This window comes from Symphalangus syndactylus, chromosome 1 (genome assembly GCF_028878055.3).
Source record: "Symphalangus syndactylus isolate Jambi chromosome 1, NHGRI_mSymSyn1-v2.1_pri, whole genome shotgun sequence".
Taxonomy (NCBI): domain Eukaryota; kingdom Metazoa; phylum Chordata; class Mammalia; order Primates; family Hylobatidae; genus Symphalangus; species Symphalangus syndactylus.
Window position 1 is genome coordinate 103,483,954 of NC_072423.2, and position 23,441 is coordinate 103,507,394.

Consider the following 23,441-nt stretch of genomic DNA (forward strand, 5'->3'; position numbering starts at 1 on the left):
TATTTTGTTAGATATATCCCTAAGTGTTTCATTGGGGGTGGGTGCTAATGTAAATGGTGTTGTACTTTCCTTTTCTTTTCTTTTTATTTTTTTTTGAGACAGTGTCTCGCTCTGTCACCCGGGCTGGAGTGCAGTGGCATGATCTTGGCTCACTACAACCTCTGCCCCTGGGTTCAGGAGATTCTCCTGCCTCAGCCTCCCAAGTAGCTGGGATTACAGGCATGTGCCACCATGCCCAACTAATTTTTGTATTTTTAGTAGAGACAGGTTTTCACCATGTTGGCTAGGCTGGTCTGGAACTCCTGACCTCAAGTGATCCACCTTCCTCGGCCTCCCAAAATGCTGGGATTACAGGCATGAGCCACTGTGCCTGGCCCAGGTGTTGTACTTTTAATTTCAAATTCCGCTTGTTTATTGCTGGTATATAAAAAGGTGATTGACTTTTACATGGTAACTGTTTACAAGCTTGCTATAATTGCTTATTGGTTCCAGGAGTTTTTTGTAGTTCTTTCAGATTTTCTTTATAGATCACCATGTTACCTGCAAACAAGGACAGTTTCATTTTTTTCTTCCCAGGCTGTATACCTTTTTTTTTTTTTTTTGTCTTATCGCTAGCCCTCAGTATGATGTTGAAAAGAAGTTGTGAGAGGGGACATTCTTATTTTGTTCCTGATCTTAGTGGGAAAGCTTGGAGAGTCTCACCATTAGGTATGATGTTAGCTCTAGGGTTTTTGTAGATATTCCTTACCAAGTTGAGGAAGTTACCTTTATTCCTAGTTTACTGAGAGGTTTTTGGCTTTTTTTTTGCCTTTATTTGAGACAAAATCTTGCTCTGTCACTCAGGCTGGAGTATAGTGGTGTGATCTTGGCTCACTGCAACCTCCACCTCCCAGGTTCAAGTGATTCTTATGCCCTAGCCTCCCAAGTAGCTGGGATTACAGGTACACACCACCACACCTGGCTAATTTTCGTATTTTTAGTAGAGACAGTTTTGCCATGTTGGCCAGGCTGGTCTTGAACTCCTGACCTCAAGTGAACCACCGCCTTGGCCTCCTAAAGGGCTGGGATTACAGGTATGAGCCACCACGCCTGGCCTGGAGGATTATTAATTGGCCTAACTTCCATATTGTTGTATCTCAAGGAATAGGAAGGTCTGAGAAGAGGGAGAGAGATGGGGAACAGCCAGTCAGTGGAACAGTCAGAACACACACAGTATTTATCAGTTAAGGTTTTCTTTTTATGTAGGTCAATTCATGGTGCTCCAAAACAATTACAATAGTAACATCAAAGATCACAGATCACCATACCAGATATAAAAATAATGCAAAAGTTTGAAATATTGCAAGAATTACCAAAATGTGACACAGAGACCAGAAGTAAGCAAATGCTGTTGGAAAAATGGTGCCTATAGACCTACTCAACACAGGTTTCTAAAAACCTTTTTCAGATTATAAAAAAACACAGTATCAGGCCGGGCGCGGTGGCTCACACTTGTAATCCCAGCACTTTGGGAGGCCGAGGCGGGCGGATCACGAGGTCAGGAGATTGAGACCACGGTGAAACCCCGTCTCTACTAAAAATACAAAAAAAATTAGCCGGGCGTGGTGGCAGGCGCCTGTAGTCCCAGCTACTCGGAGAGGCTGAGGCAGGAGAATGGCTTGAACCCGGGAGGCGGAGCTTGCAGTGAGCCGAGATTGCGCCACTGCACTCCAGCCTGGGCAACAGAGCGAGACTCCGTCTCAAAAAAAAAAAAAAAAAAAAAAACACAGTATCTGCAACGCTTAATGAAATGAAGTAAAATAAAATGGGGTATGCCTGCACTTTTCAACTATTAGTTTCAATTATTGAAAATAATTTACAGGTTACATCCTTCAAAGTACCATTCCCCCAAGTCAAGAATTTGTGGGTAGTGTCCAACCTAAGTAACCATAATCAGCACTCTATTTTTCTACCATGTTTTTAACTGTATATTTTCTGTAGCTGCTTGGAACTACCTACCATATCTTTGAGATGGCTTGTATTTGACAGCAATCTGGTAGATAACCCTTCCATTCTCCCCACACCAATTTATGGTGATATGGTTGGTTTCTCACATGCAAGATATAGCACCTTTTAATTAGGATTAATAATTCTTCCTTTCCTCCTCTTAAATGTACTTTTCTATTCCTCAGTATGCCATGATTTTTATCTCAAGACAAGGGTAGACAAATTTCAAAGCTAAGTCATATTTTACAGATGCATTTTTGTTATTACTATAGGCCCTAGGAATTCTGTTTCAGGAGATAACCATTGTTGAGATAATCACTGCGATTATCTCAGAAGATAGTCACTCTCCTGAGTTAGTGATTATCAGGAGACAATCACTATTCCTCAGTGACTTTTTTCTACATAAGTCTATTTTTATGTTTAAAAATAGGCTCATAGTACATGTAATGTTTTGTAAACTATTTTACACTTATATATTTATCTCAAATAGCCATATCAGTGCATATCTGTCTACTCATTCATTTTATTGGCTTTAATATTATGTGGATGTCACCGTAATTTACTTAGCTGGTCTTCTATTGATTATTGGGGTTGTTACCAAAAACCATATTTTCATATTTTCTAGCATGCTTTTAGCCTAAGGACTGGCTAGATAGACTCCTCCCCCAGCATCTGTATGTGTATGTCTGTATGTCTGTGTGTGTGCAATAGCTTCAGCATTAAAGACTTGATGGCTTATTGACAATAGCAACCTTTTACTCTGAGTGGTTCCAACTAAATTCTCATTTCATACTTCTTTCTGATTAAAACTACTTTGAAATTTCATTTTTCCCTAATGAGTCCCTTTCTATAACAAAATGTATAGATCCTATTTAGACATCCTTATCCACTCTGAAGATACAGTTTGAGACGAGAAAAAGAAAATCAGGACATTGCTATAACCAGTTTGAGTATATAACTTAGTGTTCAAACTGTGACATTTCTGGAGTAAAAGGGGAGTGTTATTAATAATTACTTAAGTACAACAAGCACAAGCCAGAATTGTCCTAGGTAAAATGAGATATATGGTCACCTTATTTATAAACAGCTACAAATAGGATTGATCACTCATCCATGCTTCTAGATTTGGAATAAGAAAGGAGAAATGGAGAGTCAAACTGTAAGAAAGAGTAGGAGGAAATAGGGGGAAAAATAAGAGGAAGGGTCATTCCAGATACCCAAAATCTGGGTAACAGAATCAGTCACTGAGGGGAGAAACCAAATTCTGCTTTAAGAAAAAATTTCTCTCCTACTCAAAGTGTTATCTGAAGTTACTCCTTTTAGAGAAGCTAAAATCTGATTAAATTTCTTGGGAGATGTATATTTCATCCCATCTTACTGTCTTTATAACAGATAATCTAAATTTTTTGTGTGCGCTTTCTAAGGTACGACCTTAAGGACACAAGTAAAATCACGCTGGTGGACATAGAGCTGATTGCTGCAATGGGCCCTCCAGGTGGTGGAAGAAATCCAGTTACTCCCCGTTGTATTCGACATTTCAGCATCTGCAGTATTAATTCTTTTAGTGATGAAACTATGGTCCGAATCTTCTCATCTATTGTAGCATTCTACCTTAGAACGCGTGAATTTCCTCCAGAGTACTTTGTAATTGGGAACCAGATAGTCAATGGGACTATGGAGGTCAGTCAGTAATGCAGTGTAAATGTTTTAGTAGTACGTATTTCCCTCATTTGGCCCTTATTTTATTTTTTTAATGTTGTTCCCCACTTAGCTGTCTGCTTTGGTCTTTGGTGTCAGAGAAACTTTAGAAGACCAGAGAATAGGAAGATCACAGGATTTGAAATGAGGGAGGTGGAGGCTGCAGTGAGCCAAAACGTCACCACTGCGCTCCAGCCTGGCGACAGAACGAGACTCCATCTCAAAAAAAAAAAGTTTTTTGGTTTTCCTTTTTTGACTATATTATAAAAGGCTTAATTCACCTTCCTTTAAGAGAACATTCAACTTCATTTGGTGAATTCAGTACATAGTAAAAATATACTTCATTTCCTTATAGCCAATTTAGATATAAGGAAGAAGGGGCGGTGAGGGAATAAGAGATTGAAGGGAAGAGAGAGAACAAATTGACTTGTTTTGAAGTTGACTGTAGTAACAAGAAAATTATTTCATCTTCCTCTTCATTTGGAATGATTCAGCATGAGTTATCTGATTTCCCTTTCTCTGAAAGATTTTGTTTTTCACTATTTAACCTCAGATTATTCACCTCTAAATGGCATAACCATAACAACTGGGAAATAAATGTAGAGACAAGTTTCTACTTGGATGGGCTTGGATGGAATCGGATATTAAGTTCCCTCAACTTTATAATGCCTGGTTGAGTGCAGTAAGCCAAAATAAACACATATGCCATGCTAGGCTTAGTACTATGCAATTTTCCAAGCCAGTATAATCTTTCTTTTTTTTTTTTTTTTTTGAGACAGTCTCACTTTGTTGCCCAGGCTGGAGTGCAATGGCATGATCTCGGCTCTCTGCAATGTCTGCCTCCACCTCCCGGGTTCAAGCCATTCTCCTGCCTCAGCCTCCTGAGTAGCTGGGATTATGGGCATGCGCCATGACACCTGGCTAATTTTTGTATTTTTAGTAGAGACAGGGTTTTGCCACGTTGGCCAGGCTTGTCTCGAACTCCTGACCTCAGGTGATCTGCCCACCTCAGCCTCCAAAACTGCTGCGATTACAGATGTGAGCCACTGTGCCCAGCCAAAGCCCATATAATCTGATAGAGTAAATAAAATATTTTGTATAACATTCCATTGGTTACATGACTTTGCTGATTATAAGCATTTTATTTTTGCTTTGTTGCTTTTCTCATATTCAGATATATAAACAATCCGTGGAAAATCTTTTACCCACTCCCACAAAATCCCATTATACTTTCAACTTGCGTGATTTTTCACGTGTCATCCGGGGCTGTTTACTCGTTGAAAGAGATGCCATGGCGAGCAAACACACTATGATCCGTCTGTTTGTGCATGAGGTTCTCCGAGTGTTTTACGATCGCCTCATTAATGATGATGATCGAAGATGGCTATTCCAGTTAACTAAAACTGTTATAAAGGACCATTTTAAAGAATCATTTGACAGTATCTTTTCACATTTGAGGAAACAAAATACACCAGTGAGTATGGTGATCAAGAACGTATTGAGTTAAAGCAGTACAATATATGAATAGTTATAATTAAGTTATATTTTTAAAAATCATTTCTTAATGAACATATTCTTTTAGCATTCCTTGTAAATAGGTGTTTGTTTTGAGAAGATTTATCTTCATAGGAAAGTATGCAACAGAGAAGTTATTTAAAGAATAACACCTTATGTGATAGGGAATAAATGATATAACAGATATAAAGTGCTTAACATGATGACCATCACTTAGTAACTACTCAACAAATGGGAGTCACCCAGAATGACTTCTCTAGCCTAACAACAACAAAACATATAAATCGTACTTTTCTTTTTATATCCTAAGGATATAATTTCAGGTATTAATTTTATAAGTGCATTATTTACTACCCTAATGTTTAAAAAATTAATTACTTTATAACATGGATGAAACAAAAATTTTGTACATTTTCTTAAATTTGTTTTTACATGTTTTAAGTTCTATAATTTGTTGATTTCCTTTCTATAGGTAACTGAAGAAGACTTAAGAAATCTCATGTTTGGTGATTATATGAATCCTGACCTTGAAGGAGATGATAGAGTTTATATTGAAATTCCAAATATTCATCATTTTAGTGATGTTGTGGACCAGTGCTTAGATGAGTATAATCAAACACACAAAACAAGAATGAATCTTGTCATTTTTAGGTACCTATATATGGTGTTGATGCTTGAAATTGCTATCTGTAAAATGTTATTATGAAATGTTTAAAATGTATCAAAAGGTGTAAAGAAAAATACAGTGAATGACTTTGTACCCATTATCCAACATAAGACATAAAATATTAGTAATTTATTTGAAGTTCCCTGTTATAGCCACCATCTCTCACTGCATCCTGTGTCATACGAGTAGCAGTGAAAAGGAACTTGTGTTTCTTTTTCTCTTTTTTTTGAGACTGAGTCTTGCTCTGTTGCCCAGGTTGGAGTGCAATGGCATGATCTCAGCTCACTGCAACCTCTGCCTCCCGGGTTCAAGCCATTCTCCTGCCTCAGCCTCCCAGGTAGCTGGGACTACAGGCATGCGCCAGCATGCCCGGCTAATTTTTTTTGTATTTTTAGTAGAGATGGGGTTTCACCATGCTGGCCAGGGTGGTCTCAAATTCCTGACCTCAAGTGATCTACCCGCCTTGGCCTCCCAAAGTGCTGGGATTACAAATGTGAGCCACCACGCCCAGCCGAAACTTGTGTTTCTTAGAATTTTACTATACATGTGTGTATTCCTAAGTATGTATGTAGTCTTATTTTGCATATTTTAAAACTGCATATAATGGTATAATACTGGATATAATCTTCTGCTAGTTGGTTTATTCCATATTGTGAGAGTCACAGAAAAATGAATATTTATCACTATATTGCATTCTATTATATAATTGTACCACAAGGCAGTCATTCTTCTGAGACAAATTTTAGGTGACTTCTAGTTTTTGCTATTACAAAAAAGGCTTTGAAAATTCACATTCGTGTCTCCTTGGGTACATGTGTGAGAATTTCTCTAGGCTATTTTCCTGTAAGTGGAATTATCATGTCATAGTATATAAGCATCTTCAACTTTACTAAATTTTGCCAAAACATCTTTTAAAATGATTATTATCTTTGAGAGCTTCCATTGTTCTTCACCTTTGCTGATGCTTAAGATTGACAGATATTGTAGTTTTTCTTGTCTAAGGAGAGTGAAATGGTATTTCATTATCATTTTAATTTTAATTAACCTAATTACCAGTGAAGCTAAGTGCCTTTTCTGAATTTGTTATTTTATAGGTAATGATCTTTTCTCACATAGAAATCTTAAGAGACTGAAGAAACCTATTTAATAAAAGTGATAATATACTGCCAGTATTAGCAGTTAATGTTTCATTTTATTTGTATAACTTGTATATCAAATTTCCTGAATTTGAACTTTTAATTAGTTTTCCCCTACATCAAATGATCCAGTTGTAACTGCTTTTGAAAAATCACACTTTTTGATAGTAAACTCTTTAAAATTGGAATAGTAACATATGGGACAGCAAAGTCACATTCTTCTAGGAAAGTAAAACAACAGTTACATGTAAATGTACATTTACATTTATATTGTAATGCATTAATAAAATTTTTCTTTTGTGATAGGTATGTTTTGGAACATTTATCAAGAATATGTCGAGTTCTAAAGCAGTCCGGTGGAAATGCTTTGCTTGTCGGTCTTGGAGGAAGTGGTCGTCAGTCTTTAACTCGTCTGGCTACATCCATGGCAAAAATGCATATTTTCCAACCAGAAATTTCTAAGAGCTATGGTATGAATGAATGGAGAGAGGATATGAAGGTAAAATTATGAAGAAGCCTGGTATCTAAAATGAAAACAGTACATTCTTTTGCTTGTAAAGAGAGAACCAGCCTGTGTAGCTGTATTCTGAACTCCAGTGATGATGATCGTGATAATACTGTCCATAGAGCATCTACTGTGTGTGCTGAGTTCTGTCCTGAGTGCTTTACCTGGCTTTTACTGCTTTTATCTACATGATCTCATTCTATGGGTACAGCAATGCAATGCAGCAGGTGGGTTGTCTCTGTGTTTCACCGAAGCTGAGTGACATGTGACACACAACAGAGCAAGGCTTTCTAACTCAAGTCTTATCCACTACACTATTACCATGGCTGCTGCTTTAAAAGAAAATTGATGTATAATATTTGTACATATTTATGAGGTACATTGATATTTTGATACATGCATAAAATGAATAACTATGGAGTCAGCACATTTAGGATATCTATCATGTAGAACATCGATGTGTTTGTGTTGGGAACATTGCAAACCTTCTATCTTGAAATATGCAATACATTGTTCAATATAGTTGCGCTATTGTACTATTGAACACTGGAACTTCTTCTAACTGCATGTTCGTACCCATTGACCTGCTTCTCTTTATCCTCCCCTGTCTGCCTCTCCTTTCTAGCTTCTGATAACTGTCTTTCTACTCTCTACCTCCATGAGGTCAACTTTTTTGGCTCCTACAAGTAAGTGAGAACATGTGATGTTTATCTTTCTGTACCTGGCTTATGCCACTGACTATATATTTATTCCAGTTCAGAGCGGACTTATTTCAGATAAATAAATGGTTTCTAGCAGATTTAAACATGAACCTGATGATGATGATGATGGCATTAATGTTGTCTTAGTAGTAATCTTAATAGTTTCTTTAGAGCTTTGTTGCTGTCCCAGTAACCAACAGGATAGTGGAGTGCATACTTCTTCTTCTTTTTTTTTTTTTTTTTTTTTTTTTTGAGATGGAGTCTCGCTCTGTCACCCAGGCTGGAGTGCAGTGGTGCAACCTCGGCTCACTGCAACCTTCGCCTCCCAGGTTCAAGCAATTCTCCCGTCTCAGCCTCCCAAGTACCTGGGATTACAGGTGCACGCTGCCATGCCCGGATAATTTTTTTTTTTTTTTTTTTTTTTTTTTTTTTGTATTTTAGTAGAGATGGGTTTCACCATGTTGCCCAGGCTGGTCTTGAATTCCTGAGCTCAGGCAATCCACGTGCCTCAACCTCCCAAAGTGCTAGGATTACAGATGTCAGCCACCGCGTCTGGCCTCTTCTTTTTAAATGTATGTGTTTACAACTACAAACTTCCCTCTTAGCACTACTTTTGCTGCATCCCTCAAGTTTTGGTTTGTTTGTTTTTGTTTTCATTTTCTCAAGATATTTTCTAATTTCCCTTGTGATTTCTTCTTTGACTTACTGGTTGTTTAACAATTAAATTAACAGTTTAATTTTCATATATTGTGAATTTTTAAATTTTTCCTTCTGGTATTGATTTCTAGTTTTGTTCCATTGTGATCAGGAAAGATACTTTCTATGATTTCAATCTTTTAAAATTTGTTAAGCCTTGTTTTGTGGCCTAATGTGGTCTATCCTAGAGAATGTTTCATGTGCACTTGAGAATAATATATGTTTTGCTGTTGCTGGATGGAGTGTTTGGTAAATATCTGTTAGATCCAGTCAGTCTACAATGTTCAAGTCCTCTATTTCCTTACTGATCTTCTGTCAGGTATTCTATCCATTATTGAAAGTGGGGTATTCAAGTCTCTTACTATTATGGTAGTCCCCCCTTACTTGTGGCTTTTCTTATTGCAGTTATAGTTACCCACAGTCAACTGTGGTCCAAAAATAGATAAGTACAGTACAATAAGATATTTTGAGAGTGAAAAGGACCACATTCACATAACTTTTATTACAGTATATTGTTATAATTGTTCTCTTTATTATTTGTTAATGTCTTGCCGTTAATTTATAAATTAAACTAATCATAGGTATGTATGAAAAAAATAGCATATGTAGGATTCAGTACTATCTGTTGTTTCAGGCATCCACTGGGGGTCTTGGAATGTATCCCCTGTGGATAAGGGGGGACTACTGTATTGTGTTGCTGTACAATTCTTCTTTCAATTCTGTCAAAGTTTGCTTCATATATTTAGGATATCTGTGGTTTGGTGCATAAATATTTATACAATTGACCCTTAAACAACACCAACCCCCAACACAGATGAAAATTCACATATAATTTTTTTTTGAGATAGAGTCTCGCTCTGCCCCAGGCTGGAGTGCAGTGGCACGATATCAGCTCACTGCAACCTCCACCTCCCGAGATCAAGCGATTCTCATGCCTCAGCCTCCTGAGTAGCTGGGATTGCAGGTGCACACCACTACGCTTAGGCAATTTTTGTATTTTTTGTAGAGATGGGGTTTCACCATTTGGCCAGTCTGGTCTTGAACCCCTGAGCTCAAGCAGTCCTCCTGCCTTGGCCTCCCAGAGTGCTGGGAATACAGGCTTGAGCCACTGTGCTTAGCCCACGTATAACTTTTGACTCCCCCAAAACATAACTACTAGTAGCCTAGTGTTGACCAGAAGCCTTACTGATAACATAAACATTTGATTAACATGTATTTTGTATGTTATACGTATTAAACTGTATTCTTATAATAAAGTAAGCCAGATAAAAGAAAATATTACTTTAAAAATCCTAAGGAGGAAACATATATTGACTATTCATTAAGTGGAAGTGGATCATCACAAAGGTCTTCATTCTCAAGATCTTCATGTTGCGTAGGCTAAGGATGAAGAGGAAGAAGGGGAGTGGGTTGGTCTTGTTATCTCAGGGGTGGCAGAAGCAGAGGGAAATCTACATATAAGTGGACTCACATAGTTCAAACCTGTGTTGTTCAATGGTCAACTGTAATTGTTATATCTTCCTGGTAAATTGACCCTTTTATCATTATGTAATATCCTTTCTTGTGGTTGTTTTTGACTTAAAGTCTATTTTTGTCTGATATTAGTGTAGCTATCCCTGCTCTCTTTTAGTTACCATTTGGTTGGTATCTCTTTTTCCATTCTTTAGCCTACATATTTCCTTGGATCTAAAATGAATCTCTTGTAGGCAGCATATTAATGGATCTTTTTTTTAAATCCATTTAGCCACTCTATGTCTTTTGATTGAGGAATTTAATCCATTAAATTTAATGTAATTACTGATAGGGAAGGATTTATTATTGCCATTTTGATATTTGTTTTCTGTGTGTCTTGTAGCTTCTTTTTTTCCTCATTTCTTCTTTTATTGCCACCTTTTATGTTGTGATGATTTTTATTTGTAGGGGTATTCTTTATTCCCTTCTCATTTCCTTTTGTTTATATTCTACATTTTCTTTGTAGCTACCATTATTATTACATAAAACAACCTAAAGTTATAGCAAATTATTTTAAACTGCTAACAACCTAACTTCAGTTGCATACAAAAATGTTACTCCTTTATAGCTCCACCCCTCCCCCATTTTTTGTTCTGGATGTCACAAATTGTATCTTTATATATTATGTACTAATTAACACACATTTATAAGGCATGTTTTTGTTTTTTAGAATTAAAAGTAGATTTATGCACCAAAATTACAATAATACAGGATTCTCTATTTGTCCACATGTTTTCTTTGACTGGAGAACTTTATACTTTTGTATGGCTTCATGTTACATTCTAGGTTCTTTTATTTCAACTTGAAGGACACCCTTTAGCATATCTTGTCGGGCAGATATAATAGTAAGGACTCCCTCAGTGTTTGTTCATCTTGAAAGGTTTTAATTTCACCTTCATTTTTGTAGGGCAGCTGTACCAGATAAATTGTCCTTGGTTGACAGGTTTTTATCTTTCTGCAATTAGAATATGTCACCTTACTTCCTTCTGGTCTGTAAAATTTCTGCTGAGAAATTCACTGCTAATCTTAAGGTAGTTCCCTTGTAGATGACAAGTTGCTTTTCTCTGGCTGCTTTCAGGATTTTCTCTTTGTATCTGACTTTTGACAATTTGATTATATTGTTTCTTAATGTAGATTTCTTTGTCTTCATCCTAGTTGGAATTCATTGATATTCTATAAAATGGAATTTTTATATCCACTTCTTTCCTCAGATTTGAGAAATTTTCAGCCATTATTTCTTGAAAAAGCTCTCTGTCCTCTCTTCCTCTCTTTCTTATTCTGGGATTTCCATAATGCATATATTGGTCCACCTGATGGTGTACCATAAATCCCTTAGGCTTGCTCCACCTTCCTTTATTGTTTTTGTTTTGTTTTTGCTCCATTAACCCAGTGATTTCCAATGACTTGTTTTCAAGTTGGTTGACTCTTGATTCTGCCCTATCAAGTCGAATGTTGAACCCTTCTAGATAATTTTTTAGTTCAGTTTTATGTTTCGGGTCCAGAATTTCTATTTATATTTTATAGTTTCTATATCTTTGTTAATTCTCATTTTGTTCATGCATTGTTTTCCTGATTTAGCTGTGGGTTCCTTTCAGCTCATTGAGCATCTTTAAGGTAGTTAGTTTAAATTTTTTGCTAGTCAGTTCATAGATCTGCATTTCCTTATGGTTGGTTTGTGGAGCTTTATTTTGTTTCTTGGATTGGGCCACATTTCCTTAGTTCTTTGCATCCCCTGTGATCATTTTGAGAGCTGACCATTTGAAATACAGCCACCCCTCCCAATCATTATGACTAGGCTCATGCAGGGAAGATCTTCACCAATCAACCTAGCTAGAGGTTCTGGGACCTTTCAGACATTTTCTGGGGATGTGTCTTCTTTGAGGTTGTATGTGTGCTTTTATTGTTGCATGTATGAGTGCTTTTGACTGTCTTAATTTCCTGTTTCTTCTCGGGAGCTTTCAGTTGCTGATTCCGTTGTATTCCTCTGCCCTTGATCTCTTGCTCTCCCTGGTGCCTGCCTGTAGAACTGCAGCTTCTGCTGCTCTAACCCACCAGGGAACTCACCTATGTTTCAGTGGCCTCCAACCTGGTGTCCAAAATTGGCCATTGTTCCTGTTAGCACCTGAAGGCAGGTGAAACAGCCCCCACGCAAGCCAATATTCTGGGCTCAAGTTCAACTACATTTCTTCTGTCCTGAGGAAGGAGCCATGATTTGGATGGTATTCTCTACATCTCCCCACACTATGCCCAGTTGGGGGAGGGGCTAGAGTGAGAAAAATATGAGGTACTGTCTTACCCTTTTGGGAACAGTCCCTTCTCTTGTTCATGCTCTTTTCTGGGTGCTGCAGCCACTTAACTAGTTTCTAAAGTTCTCACAAAGGTAATTGTGTTCTGTATATTGCTAATACATGTCTTCAGGGGAGAACAAGGGTCTAGAGCTTCCTAGCCCATTATCTTGCTGATGGTCACTTTCTAGATTTTTCATTTGTAAAATTTGGATAATACCACCTATTTCAAAGATTATCGTGGTTAAATTATATAATGTATGTAAGGATTTTCATAATATTCCTGACATATAATTAGTATCTATTTTTTTTTTGAGATGGAGTCTCACTATGTCACCCAGGCTGGAGTGCAGTGGCACGATCTCCACTCACTGCAACCTCCACCTGCTGAGTTCAAGTGATTCTACTGCCTCAACCTCCCTAGTAGCTGGAATTATAGGTGCCTGTCACCATCACTGGCTAATTTTTTTTTCCTGTATTTTTACTAGAGACGGGATTTCACCATGTTGGCCAGGTTGGTCTTGGATCACCTGAGGTCAGAGGTCTGAGACCAGCCTGGCCAACATGATGGAACTCTGTCTCTACTAAAAATACAAAAATTAGTCGAGTGTGGTAGAATAGACCTGTAATCACAGCTACTCAGGAGCCCGAGGCAGGAGAATCACTTGTAGTGGAATGCACCTGTAATCTCAGATACTTGGGAGGCTGAGGCAGGAGAATTGCTAGAACCTGGGAGGCAGAAGTTGCAGTGAGCCAAGATCATGCCACTGTACTCCAGCCCAGTCAACAGAGCAAGACTCTGTCTCAAAAAAACAAAAAAAACTTACAATAATGCTCATGACAATAAGTTAAATATGTTTGTTTATACTGTACTGTAAATTTTATTTTAAATTAAATTTTTTTTTTTTTTTCTTGAGACGGAGTCTTGCTCTGTCGCCCAGGCTGGAGTGCAGTGGCGCAATCTCGGCTCACTGCAAGCTCCGCCTCCCGGGTTCACGCCATTCTCCTGCCTCAGCCTCTCCGAGTAGCTGGGACTACAGGCGCCCGCCACCACGCCCGGCTAATTTTTTTGTATTTTTTAGTAGAGACGAGGTTTCACTGCGGTCTCAGTCTCCTGACCTCGTGATCCGCCCGCCTCGGCCTCCCAAAATGCTGGGATTACAAGCGTGAGCCACCGCGCCCGGCCTTAAATTAAAATTTTTATGGTTCTCTTTTTTTGAGATGCAGTCTTGCTCTTGTTGCCTAGGCTAAAGGGCAATGGTGCAATCCTGGCTCATTGCAACCTCGGCCTCCGGGGTTCAAGCGATTCTCCTGCCTCAGCCTCCCAAGTAGCTGGGATTGCAGGCATGCGCCACCATGCCCAGGTTATTTTGTATTTTTCATAGAGATAGGGTTTCTCCATGTTGGTCAGGCTGGTCTCGAACTCCCAGCCTCAGGTGATCCGCCTCCTCAGCCTCCCAAACTGCTGGGATTACAGGCCTGAGCCACTGTGCCCAGCCTAAATTAAAATTTTTTAATTTTTTATTTAAAATAAGACAGAGTGAGGTGTCTCACTCTGTCACCCCAGCTGGAATACAGTGGCATGATCATAGCTCACTGCAGCCTCAACCTCCCAGGCTCAAGCAATCCTCCCACCTCACCCTCCCTAGTAGCTGCCTGTGGGACTACAGACATATGTACCACCATGCCTGGCTAACTTTTTTTTTTTTTTTTTTTTTTTTTTTTAGAGATGGGCTCTCATTATGTTGTCCAGGCTGCTCTCAAACTCCTGGGCTCAAGTAATCCTCCTACCTCACCCTCTCAAAGTGCTCAGATTATAGGGGTGAGCCACTGTACCCAGCCTAAGATTTATTTTGATATAATATTAATAATTATAAACCTGACATGATTTGATACAATACTATTTTAAAAACTAGACTCTCTAGTTTTGATGACAGAAAATTATTTCTAAGAACAAAGTAGCCTTCATATTGGAAGATGGCTTTAATGAGAAAAGGGCATAGTTGCGTACAATATAAAAATCCACCATTTATTTTATGGAGTGAAAATATTAGTTAATATTTAATGATTTAAAATACATAGTTTTACAATATAGAAGGTTATTTTTAAAAATAACTTACAGAAGTTGTAATGCTATTTTCACTGTGAACTACAGCCAGTTTGTGTGCTGACAAATGTTTAACAACCAGCTTTCCAGGACTGGGGGTGAGAGGGAGCCTCTGATGGTAGATTTTCCAATTTCCGTGATGGAAAAACTCCCACCATGGCTGATTTGAAGCTCCCAACATGCTGTCACTGAGAATAGAACTGAAAAGAGATATGCATAGAACACCATGACATGGTATTTTGCTGTATTGATACATTAACCTGAAAAACTTTCCAGAGCATAGATAATAGTAACATCATAAAATAGAAGATGATGAGATTTACGTATTTACCTCCCTTTTAAATATAATTATATTTTTATATAATTGTAAGTTTATATAATTCAATTTTTAAATCCTGGCTATGTTTTACAAACTTCTGACAAGTTCCTGAAATTTTAACAGTCTGTTCTAACAAGCCTATACAAATCAACTTCAGCGCACTACCTAATATAAGAGCCCATATCTTATATTAGGAATTTGGGTTGCAGTTGACTCCTGCATAAAAACCCCAGCCTGTCTACACTGAAGCGTCTACAGGTAGATAGGCTTTTGACGTAGCCGAATTTGGTGTCTCAAATTATTTCCTTAGTAATTACTCTTTCTATCTCCTGACACAACTCTCCTCCATTTGGCTTCCTTCTCCAGCAGGCTCATTCCATGAGGCAAACAGTTAGCTCCAAGTAATTTAGGTTACTGGCCTTTATATATTCCATCTGAGAACAGCCAGGATTCTTTCTGTTTCAAGTCCATCTCAGTCCCTGAAGTAAGACTATGATTGGGCCCTGCTTAAATCATATGCCTTCCTCTGAATCAGTGATTACGTCTAGGGGTTTGGGGAAACTCTGACCAGTTTGGATTTCCCAGCCAGGGGACAGAGGCAGTGGAGGCCCCAACTGACAGCCCCAGTAGAAGTGGGGAGAGGTACTGCCCTAAAAATCAAAGTGTTGTTATCAAAAGAAAGGGAAAGTGAGGGAAATAAAACCAACAGATGTCTACCATATTCTGCTTACAAGTACATTTTTATTTTAAGGGTCTGTTAAGGAATGTGGGCATGAGGGGCCAGAAGACCGTCTTTCTCATCACAGACACTCAGATTAAAGAGGAAGCTTTTCTAGAGGATATCGATAGTGTGCTCAATACAGGAGAAGTGCCTAACATTTTTGCAGCAGATGAGAAACAAGAAGTGATGGAGGTAAATGCTTTTGGGGAAGTGCTGCTCCTAGCACAAAAACTTTATTTCTTGAAACCGTTTCTCTGCTCTTCAGGATAAATATAGTTTGTACATGTGACTTTGGGGGTAATTAAAAATTTAAAGTATATTAGTTTAATACATCATTGTTTGGTGAATTTTAAATTGCTTCTACCATAGTTATGAGCCATAATTTTTATAACTCCTATCTTCATAATAATGGCAGTTTGTTTCACCTGTTTAATGTTATTTAGCATGTTTTATGAGTGATTAAACATTTTTAAATCATCTCTTAAGGTTACATTGATGTAAGAAAACATGATTTTAATGCTACTTTATTAGTCTGTGGTTTACACTGGTTAGTAAATTTTTTTAAAGTTTTAATAAAACTTTCTTAAGGGTTTGATACATCTGAAAGTCTTGTTTGTGATTTAATTGACAAAAAATACAATGGTGACGTGTCTGCTACTGTCACATACTTTAACCCTCATTTCTTTTTTTTTTTTTTTTTTTTTTTTTTTTTTTTTGAGACAGAGTCTTGCACTGTCGCCCAGGCTGGAGTGCAGTGGCGCGGTCTCGGTTCACTGCAACCTCCACCTCCCGGGTTCACACCATTCTCCTGCCTTAGCCCCCCAAGTAGCTGGAACCACAGGCACCCGCCACCACACTCAGCTAATTTTTGTATTTTTAGTAGAGACGAGGTTTCACCATGTTAGCCAGGATGGTTTCGATCTCCTGACCTCGTGATCCACCCACCTCGGCCCCCCAAAGTGCTGGGATTACAGGCATGAGCCACTGTGCCCGGCCACTTTAACCCTCATTTCTAAGATGAAAGTAATGTCACACTTTCTCATTACCATAATCACTTTTACCCACAAAATATATCACTCACACCTGGATATTTAATTCCCAGCCTCCAGCCATAACATCTGGAGTGAAATGGCCTCAACACTTTCAAGTACTCTGCTTTTCTCTTCCATGAAATGGCAGCACAGATAAGAGTTCTTCCTAACATGGGCTTGTTGTGAGATTTGAGAATCAAACAAAATAAAGCACTTACGTAGTGTCAGGCACTTCCACAGCCCTCAGTAAATGGTGCATTACCAGTTCATGGTATGGAGTGTGAAAGGATAAAAGAGGACACAACAACAACAACAACAACAACAACATCAAAAACCCATGTTCTTTGCTTTTATCTGGGATATGTCAGAGATGTGACCAAGGCTGTGAATTAGTGGTATTCTCCTGATTTATAGGAGAAATGCGTCCTCCATATGCCCATCCAAGGAATAGTCACCTTTGGGGAATAGAATTTCCTAAGCTTTGCTAGGCTTTCCTGCTGCTTTAGCTATTATCCATCTTTTCTTCCCATCACTTTGCTACTAAACTTTTCCATTGCTTCACTATTTCTGTTTTATATTTGCTATTTTATATACATCTATATTTTTTAAACAGGATCATATTCTATATACAGTCGCAAAACTTTTTTTTTTTAGTTATTTTATCTTGCTTATCTTCCTGTAGCACAAAATACACTGTGTGTGTGTGTGTGTGTGTGTGTTTCGTTTTTGTTTTTCTAGAGATGAAGTCTCACTGCTCTGTTGCCCAGGCTGGAGTGCAGTGGTGCAGTCATAGCTCACTGCAGCTTCGAACTCCTGGGCTCTTACCTCAGCCTCCCAAGAAGCTAGGATTCCAGGCATGAGACACCACTTTATTATTTTTAACTGTTGTATAAAATGCTAATATGTGGATGTTTTACATTTATAACTAGTTCCTTACTGATTGATACTTCAGCTGTTTACATTTTTTTCTCTTAAAAACAATGTAAAATTATATTTCTATACATCTTGGTGAACTTTTGTGATTATCTTTAAGGTAAATTCTTGGCAGATAACTTGTTTTTAAATTATAGAATTTTGGAGTTAGAAGAGGTTTTCTAAGTACAAACTATGTCAAAGCCATTCTATTGATAGAAAACCAAAATTTTATGGATATTTACAGGGTGCAATAAAACTTCTTCACATTCTAATATCCACCAATCTCATTACCAGCTTATCTATTTTTATTTACAAGGTTTTTATTTTCTGATATTCCCTAGGGTGTTCGCCCAGTCGCTCAGGCTGGCAATAAACATGATGAACTCAGTCCCTTAGCTCTGTTTGCTTTCTTTGTGAATCGCTGCAAGGATAATCTTCATGTCGTGGTGGCCTTTAGCCCCATTGGAGATGCCTTTCGAAATCGCTTGAGACAGTTCCCATCCCTCATCAATTGCTGTACCATTGACTGGTTTCAGGTTCGTAATTTTTCTTGGTTGGAGGGGGAGGTAACTAACTCTTTTGGAATTTTACTGAAATATTTGAAAAACTTTATTAATATACATTCAGCAAGTGTTTCTTGATCACTTACTGTAATGACAGGTGTAATGTTCAGCACCAGAAACTGATAAGACTACATGATCCTCACAAGGAGCTTACACTTTAGACTGGAAGACAGAAAAAGCAGTCAGTAATCATGATTATATAAGAGAGCCATAATGTTGATGTGCAAACGGTATACATATGAAGGCAGTGAATTTCTGAGGCATGAAGATGAATTAGTTACACAGAGAGGGGGTGTATTAGGAATCAATAGGAAATTTTTATGTAAAGAAATTTATTATGAGGAATTGGCTCATAAGATTATGAAGCCTAAAAAGTCCCAAGATCTGCAGTTGGCAGGTGAAAGCCCAGGAAAACCAGTGATGTAGTTCCAGTCTGAAGGCCAGCAGGCTCAGGAGCCAGGAAGAGCCAATTCAGTCCAAGTCTGAAGGGAGGAAAAAAAAATAGTGTCTTAGCTTGAAGGCAATCATACAGGAGGAATTTGGGGGAGGGTCAGCATTTTTGTTCCGTTGGATTGAACAAAATTGGACAAGGACAATTGGATGCGGCCCACTGACATTAGGGAGGGCACTCTGCTTTACTCAGTCTATAATGATTTAAAGGTTGAACTCATGTAAAAACACCCTCACAGAAACACCCAGAATCATGTTTGACCAAATATCTGGGAACCTCATGGCCCAGTCAAGTTGACACATAAAATGAACCATTATTAGAGAACAGTACTTGGAAAAGGAGAAGGGTGGGGAGAGGATGGCTCATGTGCCCCACTGAAAATTGTTTGGTATAGCTGGCTGGCATTTTAAGGGCAGCAGCAGTTGAGTTGGAGCTTTGGGTGGGTACCAGGTTACAAAGACATTGGCAAGGTATTCCCAGGAATTTGGTTTTATACCAGAGATATCACAGTAGCATCAACATATTTTTAGATAATCTGCATTTAGGAAAAAAACCAAAACAGTTGGAAGCTGTGTGGTGGGTGAATTGGAGTAGGGCAAAACGAAACAGGAAAACCAACTGGGCAACAATTTCAGTCATGCTGGAAGTAAATGATGAAGGTCACTGCCTCACCTAGGGCAGACTGTCACTGCCTGTGTAAAACCATTTGGTATTCATACTCTTGAGAACAGTAGCTCATGGTACCTTCTATTTAATTATTTTATGCTCAATAGAATGTGGACTGTGCATTGACCCTGGATAATTTTTTTTTAAAAATTGGTTTCTGGTACTGATTTGTTTTATTCTCTTTGCCTATTATCAACTGCATTCTGGTTTTGTTTGGGAAATCACCCTCCATGTAGCTATGTATCAGAGGGATTGAATCATGGTTGGTCTAAGTCAATATATATATATTTTTGAGACAGGATCTGTTGCCCAGGCTGGAGTGCACCAGTGCAATCACAGCTTACTGCAACCTCTGCCTCCTGGGCTCAAGCAATCCTCCCACCTCAGCCTCCAGAGTAGCTGGGACTATAGGTGTATGCCACCATGCCCAGCTCATTTTAAAGTTTTTTATAGAGACAGGGTTTCTCTATGTTGCCCAAGCTTGTCTCCCACCTCAGCCTCCCAAAGTGCTGGGATTATAGGCATGAGCCATTGTGCCCGGCCGTAAGTCAATATTGGTGCTCTCAGTCGGGCATGGTGGCTCACGCCTGTAATCCCAGCACTTTGGGAGGCCGAGGTGGGTGGATCACAAGGTCAAGAGATGGAGACCATCCTGGCCAACATGGTGAAACCCCATCTCTACTAAAAATACAAAAGTTAGCTCAGTGTGGTGGCGCATGCCTGTAGTCCCAGCTACTCAGGAGGCTGAGGCAGGAGAATTGCTTGAACCCAGGAGGTGGAGGTTGCAGTGGGCCGAGATTGTGCCACTGCACTCCAACCTGGCAACAGAGTGAAACTCCATTTCAAAAAAAAAAATGTATATATATATACACACTCACACACACATATACGTATATATATATTTACATATATATGTATGCTTTCATTTCTCTTGCTAATAATTGTTTTGTGCCTGAGCCCATATATGAACCATTCCTTGCCAATGGGTCTTGAGGTAAAGTCTGCTGGGGAGCTTTGGGGAAAAAAGTATTTTCACTATAAAAGGAGTCACATGGTAAGAAAAGGGCCTTTTTTATCTCTCAATCTTGTTGCTTGAGAATGTGATGCCCATAGCTGCAGCAGTCATCATGTCACCATAATGGGACAAGCTGAAGGGTGAAATAAAGTGCACTGAGAAAGGGAACAACAAGACGGAAAGAACCTGAATACTTGATAATATAGTTGAGCTTCTAAATGAAGCAACCCTGGAAATACCCTACTTCTGGGTATTACTCTATAAGAGTATGCATCTTCTTTTTTTTGAAGATACAGTAAGACTGGTTTTCTGCCTCTTTAGTCATAAATATTCTAACTGCTACAGATAATATTAAATATGCATGATTATTAGCAGGATGATTAAAAATGAAGCACCCAGAACATAAATATAAGTCTCTGTAGTTTTTTTTTTTCCTGTGGACCTGCTTTTTAATGGAGGGGACAGAGAGTAAATAAGATAAAGAAGTAAATATACACAAGATAAAATATACATGAACTGGTGACAAACACTAAAGGGAAGACTAAAACAGGAAGAAGTGCGTGGGAAAGGTGGGGGAAGAGAAAGAGGATGTTGTAATTTATTTTATTTATTTTTTTTATTATACTTTAAGTTTTAGGGTACATGTGCACAACATGCAAGTTTGTTACATATGTATACGTGTGCCATGTTGGTGTGCTGCACCCATTAACTCATCATTTACATTAGGTATATCTCCTAATGCTATCCCTCCCCCCTCCCCCCACCCCACGACAGGCACTGGTGTGTGACGTTCCCCACCCTGTGTCCAAGTGTTCTCATTGTTCAGTTCCCACCTATGAGTGAGAACATGCAGTGTTTGGTTTTTTGTCCTTATGATAGTTTGCTGAGAATGATGGTTTCCAGCTTCATCCATGTCCCTACAAAGGACATGAACTCATCCTTTTTTATGGCTGCATAGTATTCAGTGGTGTATATATGCCACATTTTCTTAATCCAGTCTAAGCCTCCGTAATGTTCTTTAATGATGTGTAAGTTATATGACATTTAACCTGGAATTTTATAAAACTTCACTAATCTTAATAGTTCTTTAGAAGTCTATTTTTAGATTTAAAATATATATTGGTACAATTGGATCACATGAATATAACAATCTATTAATAAAAAATACATACACTGGCAGTATGTGCTTAGGCTAGACACCAAAAAAAATTGGTCTTAAAATGCATATTATCTGCCACAAAGGAAAAAAATTATAAGTATATTATTGAAACTAAATGAAAGGAAATCTGGAAAATACTCTAGTGAGCAAATAAAGATTAATGATATGCCATGTATTGGTAAGTGCTGAGAAGAAAACTCAGTATAAAAGACAGAGTAATGAGGGAAGGAATGCTGTTGTATAAAGAGTGCTCTGGGAAGGCCTTCCCGATAAGTCAGTACATGAGCTTGGATGTGAAGGAAGTGAGAGCATGAACCACGTGGAGGTCTGAGGGAAGAGGGTTCCGGTCAGAGGGAAAATCACGTCCAAAGACTTAGAGGTAGGAGCATGCTTGGCATATTCCAGGAAAGCCAAGGAAGGAACCATTTCACTAAGATGGAGAGGACTGGCTAGGAAGCAAATTTGTAGGGAAGAAAATTTAAAAATCAACTTTGGACGTTATGGTAGAAATTGTGATGGTCTCCCAGTAGCAGAAAGCCAAACTCAACACATTGGGTTTTTTAACTCTCATATGAAAAAAAAATCTAAAGGTAAGCAGAGTAGGGCTTTTGTAGCTTAACAAAGTCATGAGGATCCCAGGTTATTTCTGCTTTAATATTCTTAGCATGTGATTTCCATTGTCAAAGTAACTTAGGACCTGAGGTGGCTGCTGGAGTGCCATTGTTCACAACCATGTTCCAAACAAGAAGTAGAAGAATGAAAGTAGGCCAAAAAGGATATCCCAGCTCTATGTAACTCTCTAAAAAGTCTTCCCTGAAGTCCCCACCCAACAACTGCTTATGGGTCATTGGCCATTCTGAATTCCAAGGGAGTCTAGGAGATTTAGTCTTTTAGCTGGGTATATTGCTATCTAGAATAAAATTGGAGTCGTAAGGAAGGAAGGGGCTAGTAGATATTGGGTGGGCAACTAGCAGCTTCTGCCACTGTCATGATAAATTTGGGATGCCTACTGGACATCCAAGTGGAAGAGTTGGGAAGACAGTGTAATATATCTTTGATAACTAAAATTTCATTGATCCTTCCTTTATATTATCCTTTTTTTCATTTTAATGTATAAGAATATTAGGTCTTTCAGAGACCTCAGTCCCTCTTATTCTGTTTTCTTCATTAAAGTTTTAATTTTCTCAACACCAAATTATTCTCCCATAGAAAGTCATGTAACTTATTATGCGTTAACTTATGGAGTTGGAATGAGACTACTGTTCATCTTAAATTTCAAGTGTTTTTCCTTTTCTTATTTTTAGTCATGGCCTGAAGATGCTCTTGAACGTGTAGCTGTGAAATTCTTAGAAACACTGGAGCTTACTGAGGTTGAACGACAAGAGATAGTTCCAATCTGTAAACACTTTCACACCTCCATTATGGATCTTTCAGAAAGGTTAATATTAGTAAATTTAAAAATGACAGTGAAGGGATTTGTGAAGCCCATTTCCAAATTAATTCACATGTATTTGCTATCTTATCTGCTATCCCCTTTCCTACTGTACTTAACCTGGTTTACGTGGTATCTTGGGTCTCTTACCAAGTTAGATCCTCCTGGCTTATGAAACATGTGAAATAGTCTGATTCTTTCTTGTTGTAGTTCATCTTTTATTAGACATGTTTGTTGATTTGTGGTTTTTTAAAAGATAAGATCTCACTTGATTTGTGCCTTTTAAATATGTCACCACTAGTTGATATTTTAGAGACAAGAAATTATAATGTGGTAATATGTAGGATTCTAGAGTCTTAAA

General features: G+C 38.3%; 1 protein-coding gene across 1 annotated transcript in view; it reads left to right on the plus strand.

Moving 5' to 3' along the window:
• DNAH12 (dynein axonemal heavy chain 12) overlaps positions 1 to 23,441 on the plus strand; it is a 278,772-nt gene that overhangs the window by 166,590 nt on the left and 88,741 nt on the right. Inside the window, exons 41-47 of the mRNA XM_055273198.2 lie at positions 3,411 to 3,666; positions 4,859 to 5,158; positions 5,672 to 5,850; positions 7,309 to 7,501; positions 15,879 to 16,040; positions 18,136 to 18,330; positions 22,953 to 23,086. Of these exons, the coding sequence (XP_055129173.2) occupies positions 3,411 to 3,666; positions 4,859 to 5,158; positions 5,672 to 5,850; positions 7,309 to 7,501; positions 15,879 to 16,040; positions 18,136 to 18,330; positions 22,953 to 23,086 (1,419 nt within the window). The remainder of the gene's footprint in view (positions 1 to 3,410; positions 3,667 to 4,858; positions 5,159 to 5,671; positions 5,851 to 7,308; positions 7,502 to 15,878; positions 16,041 to 18,135; positions 18,331 to 22,952; positions 23,087 to 23,441) is intronic.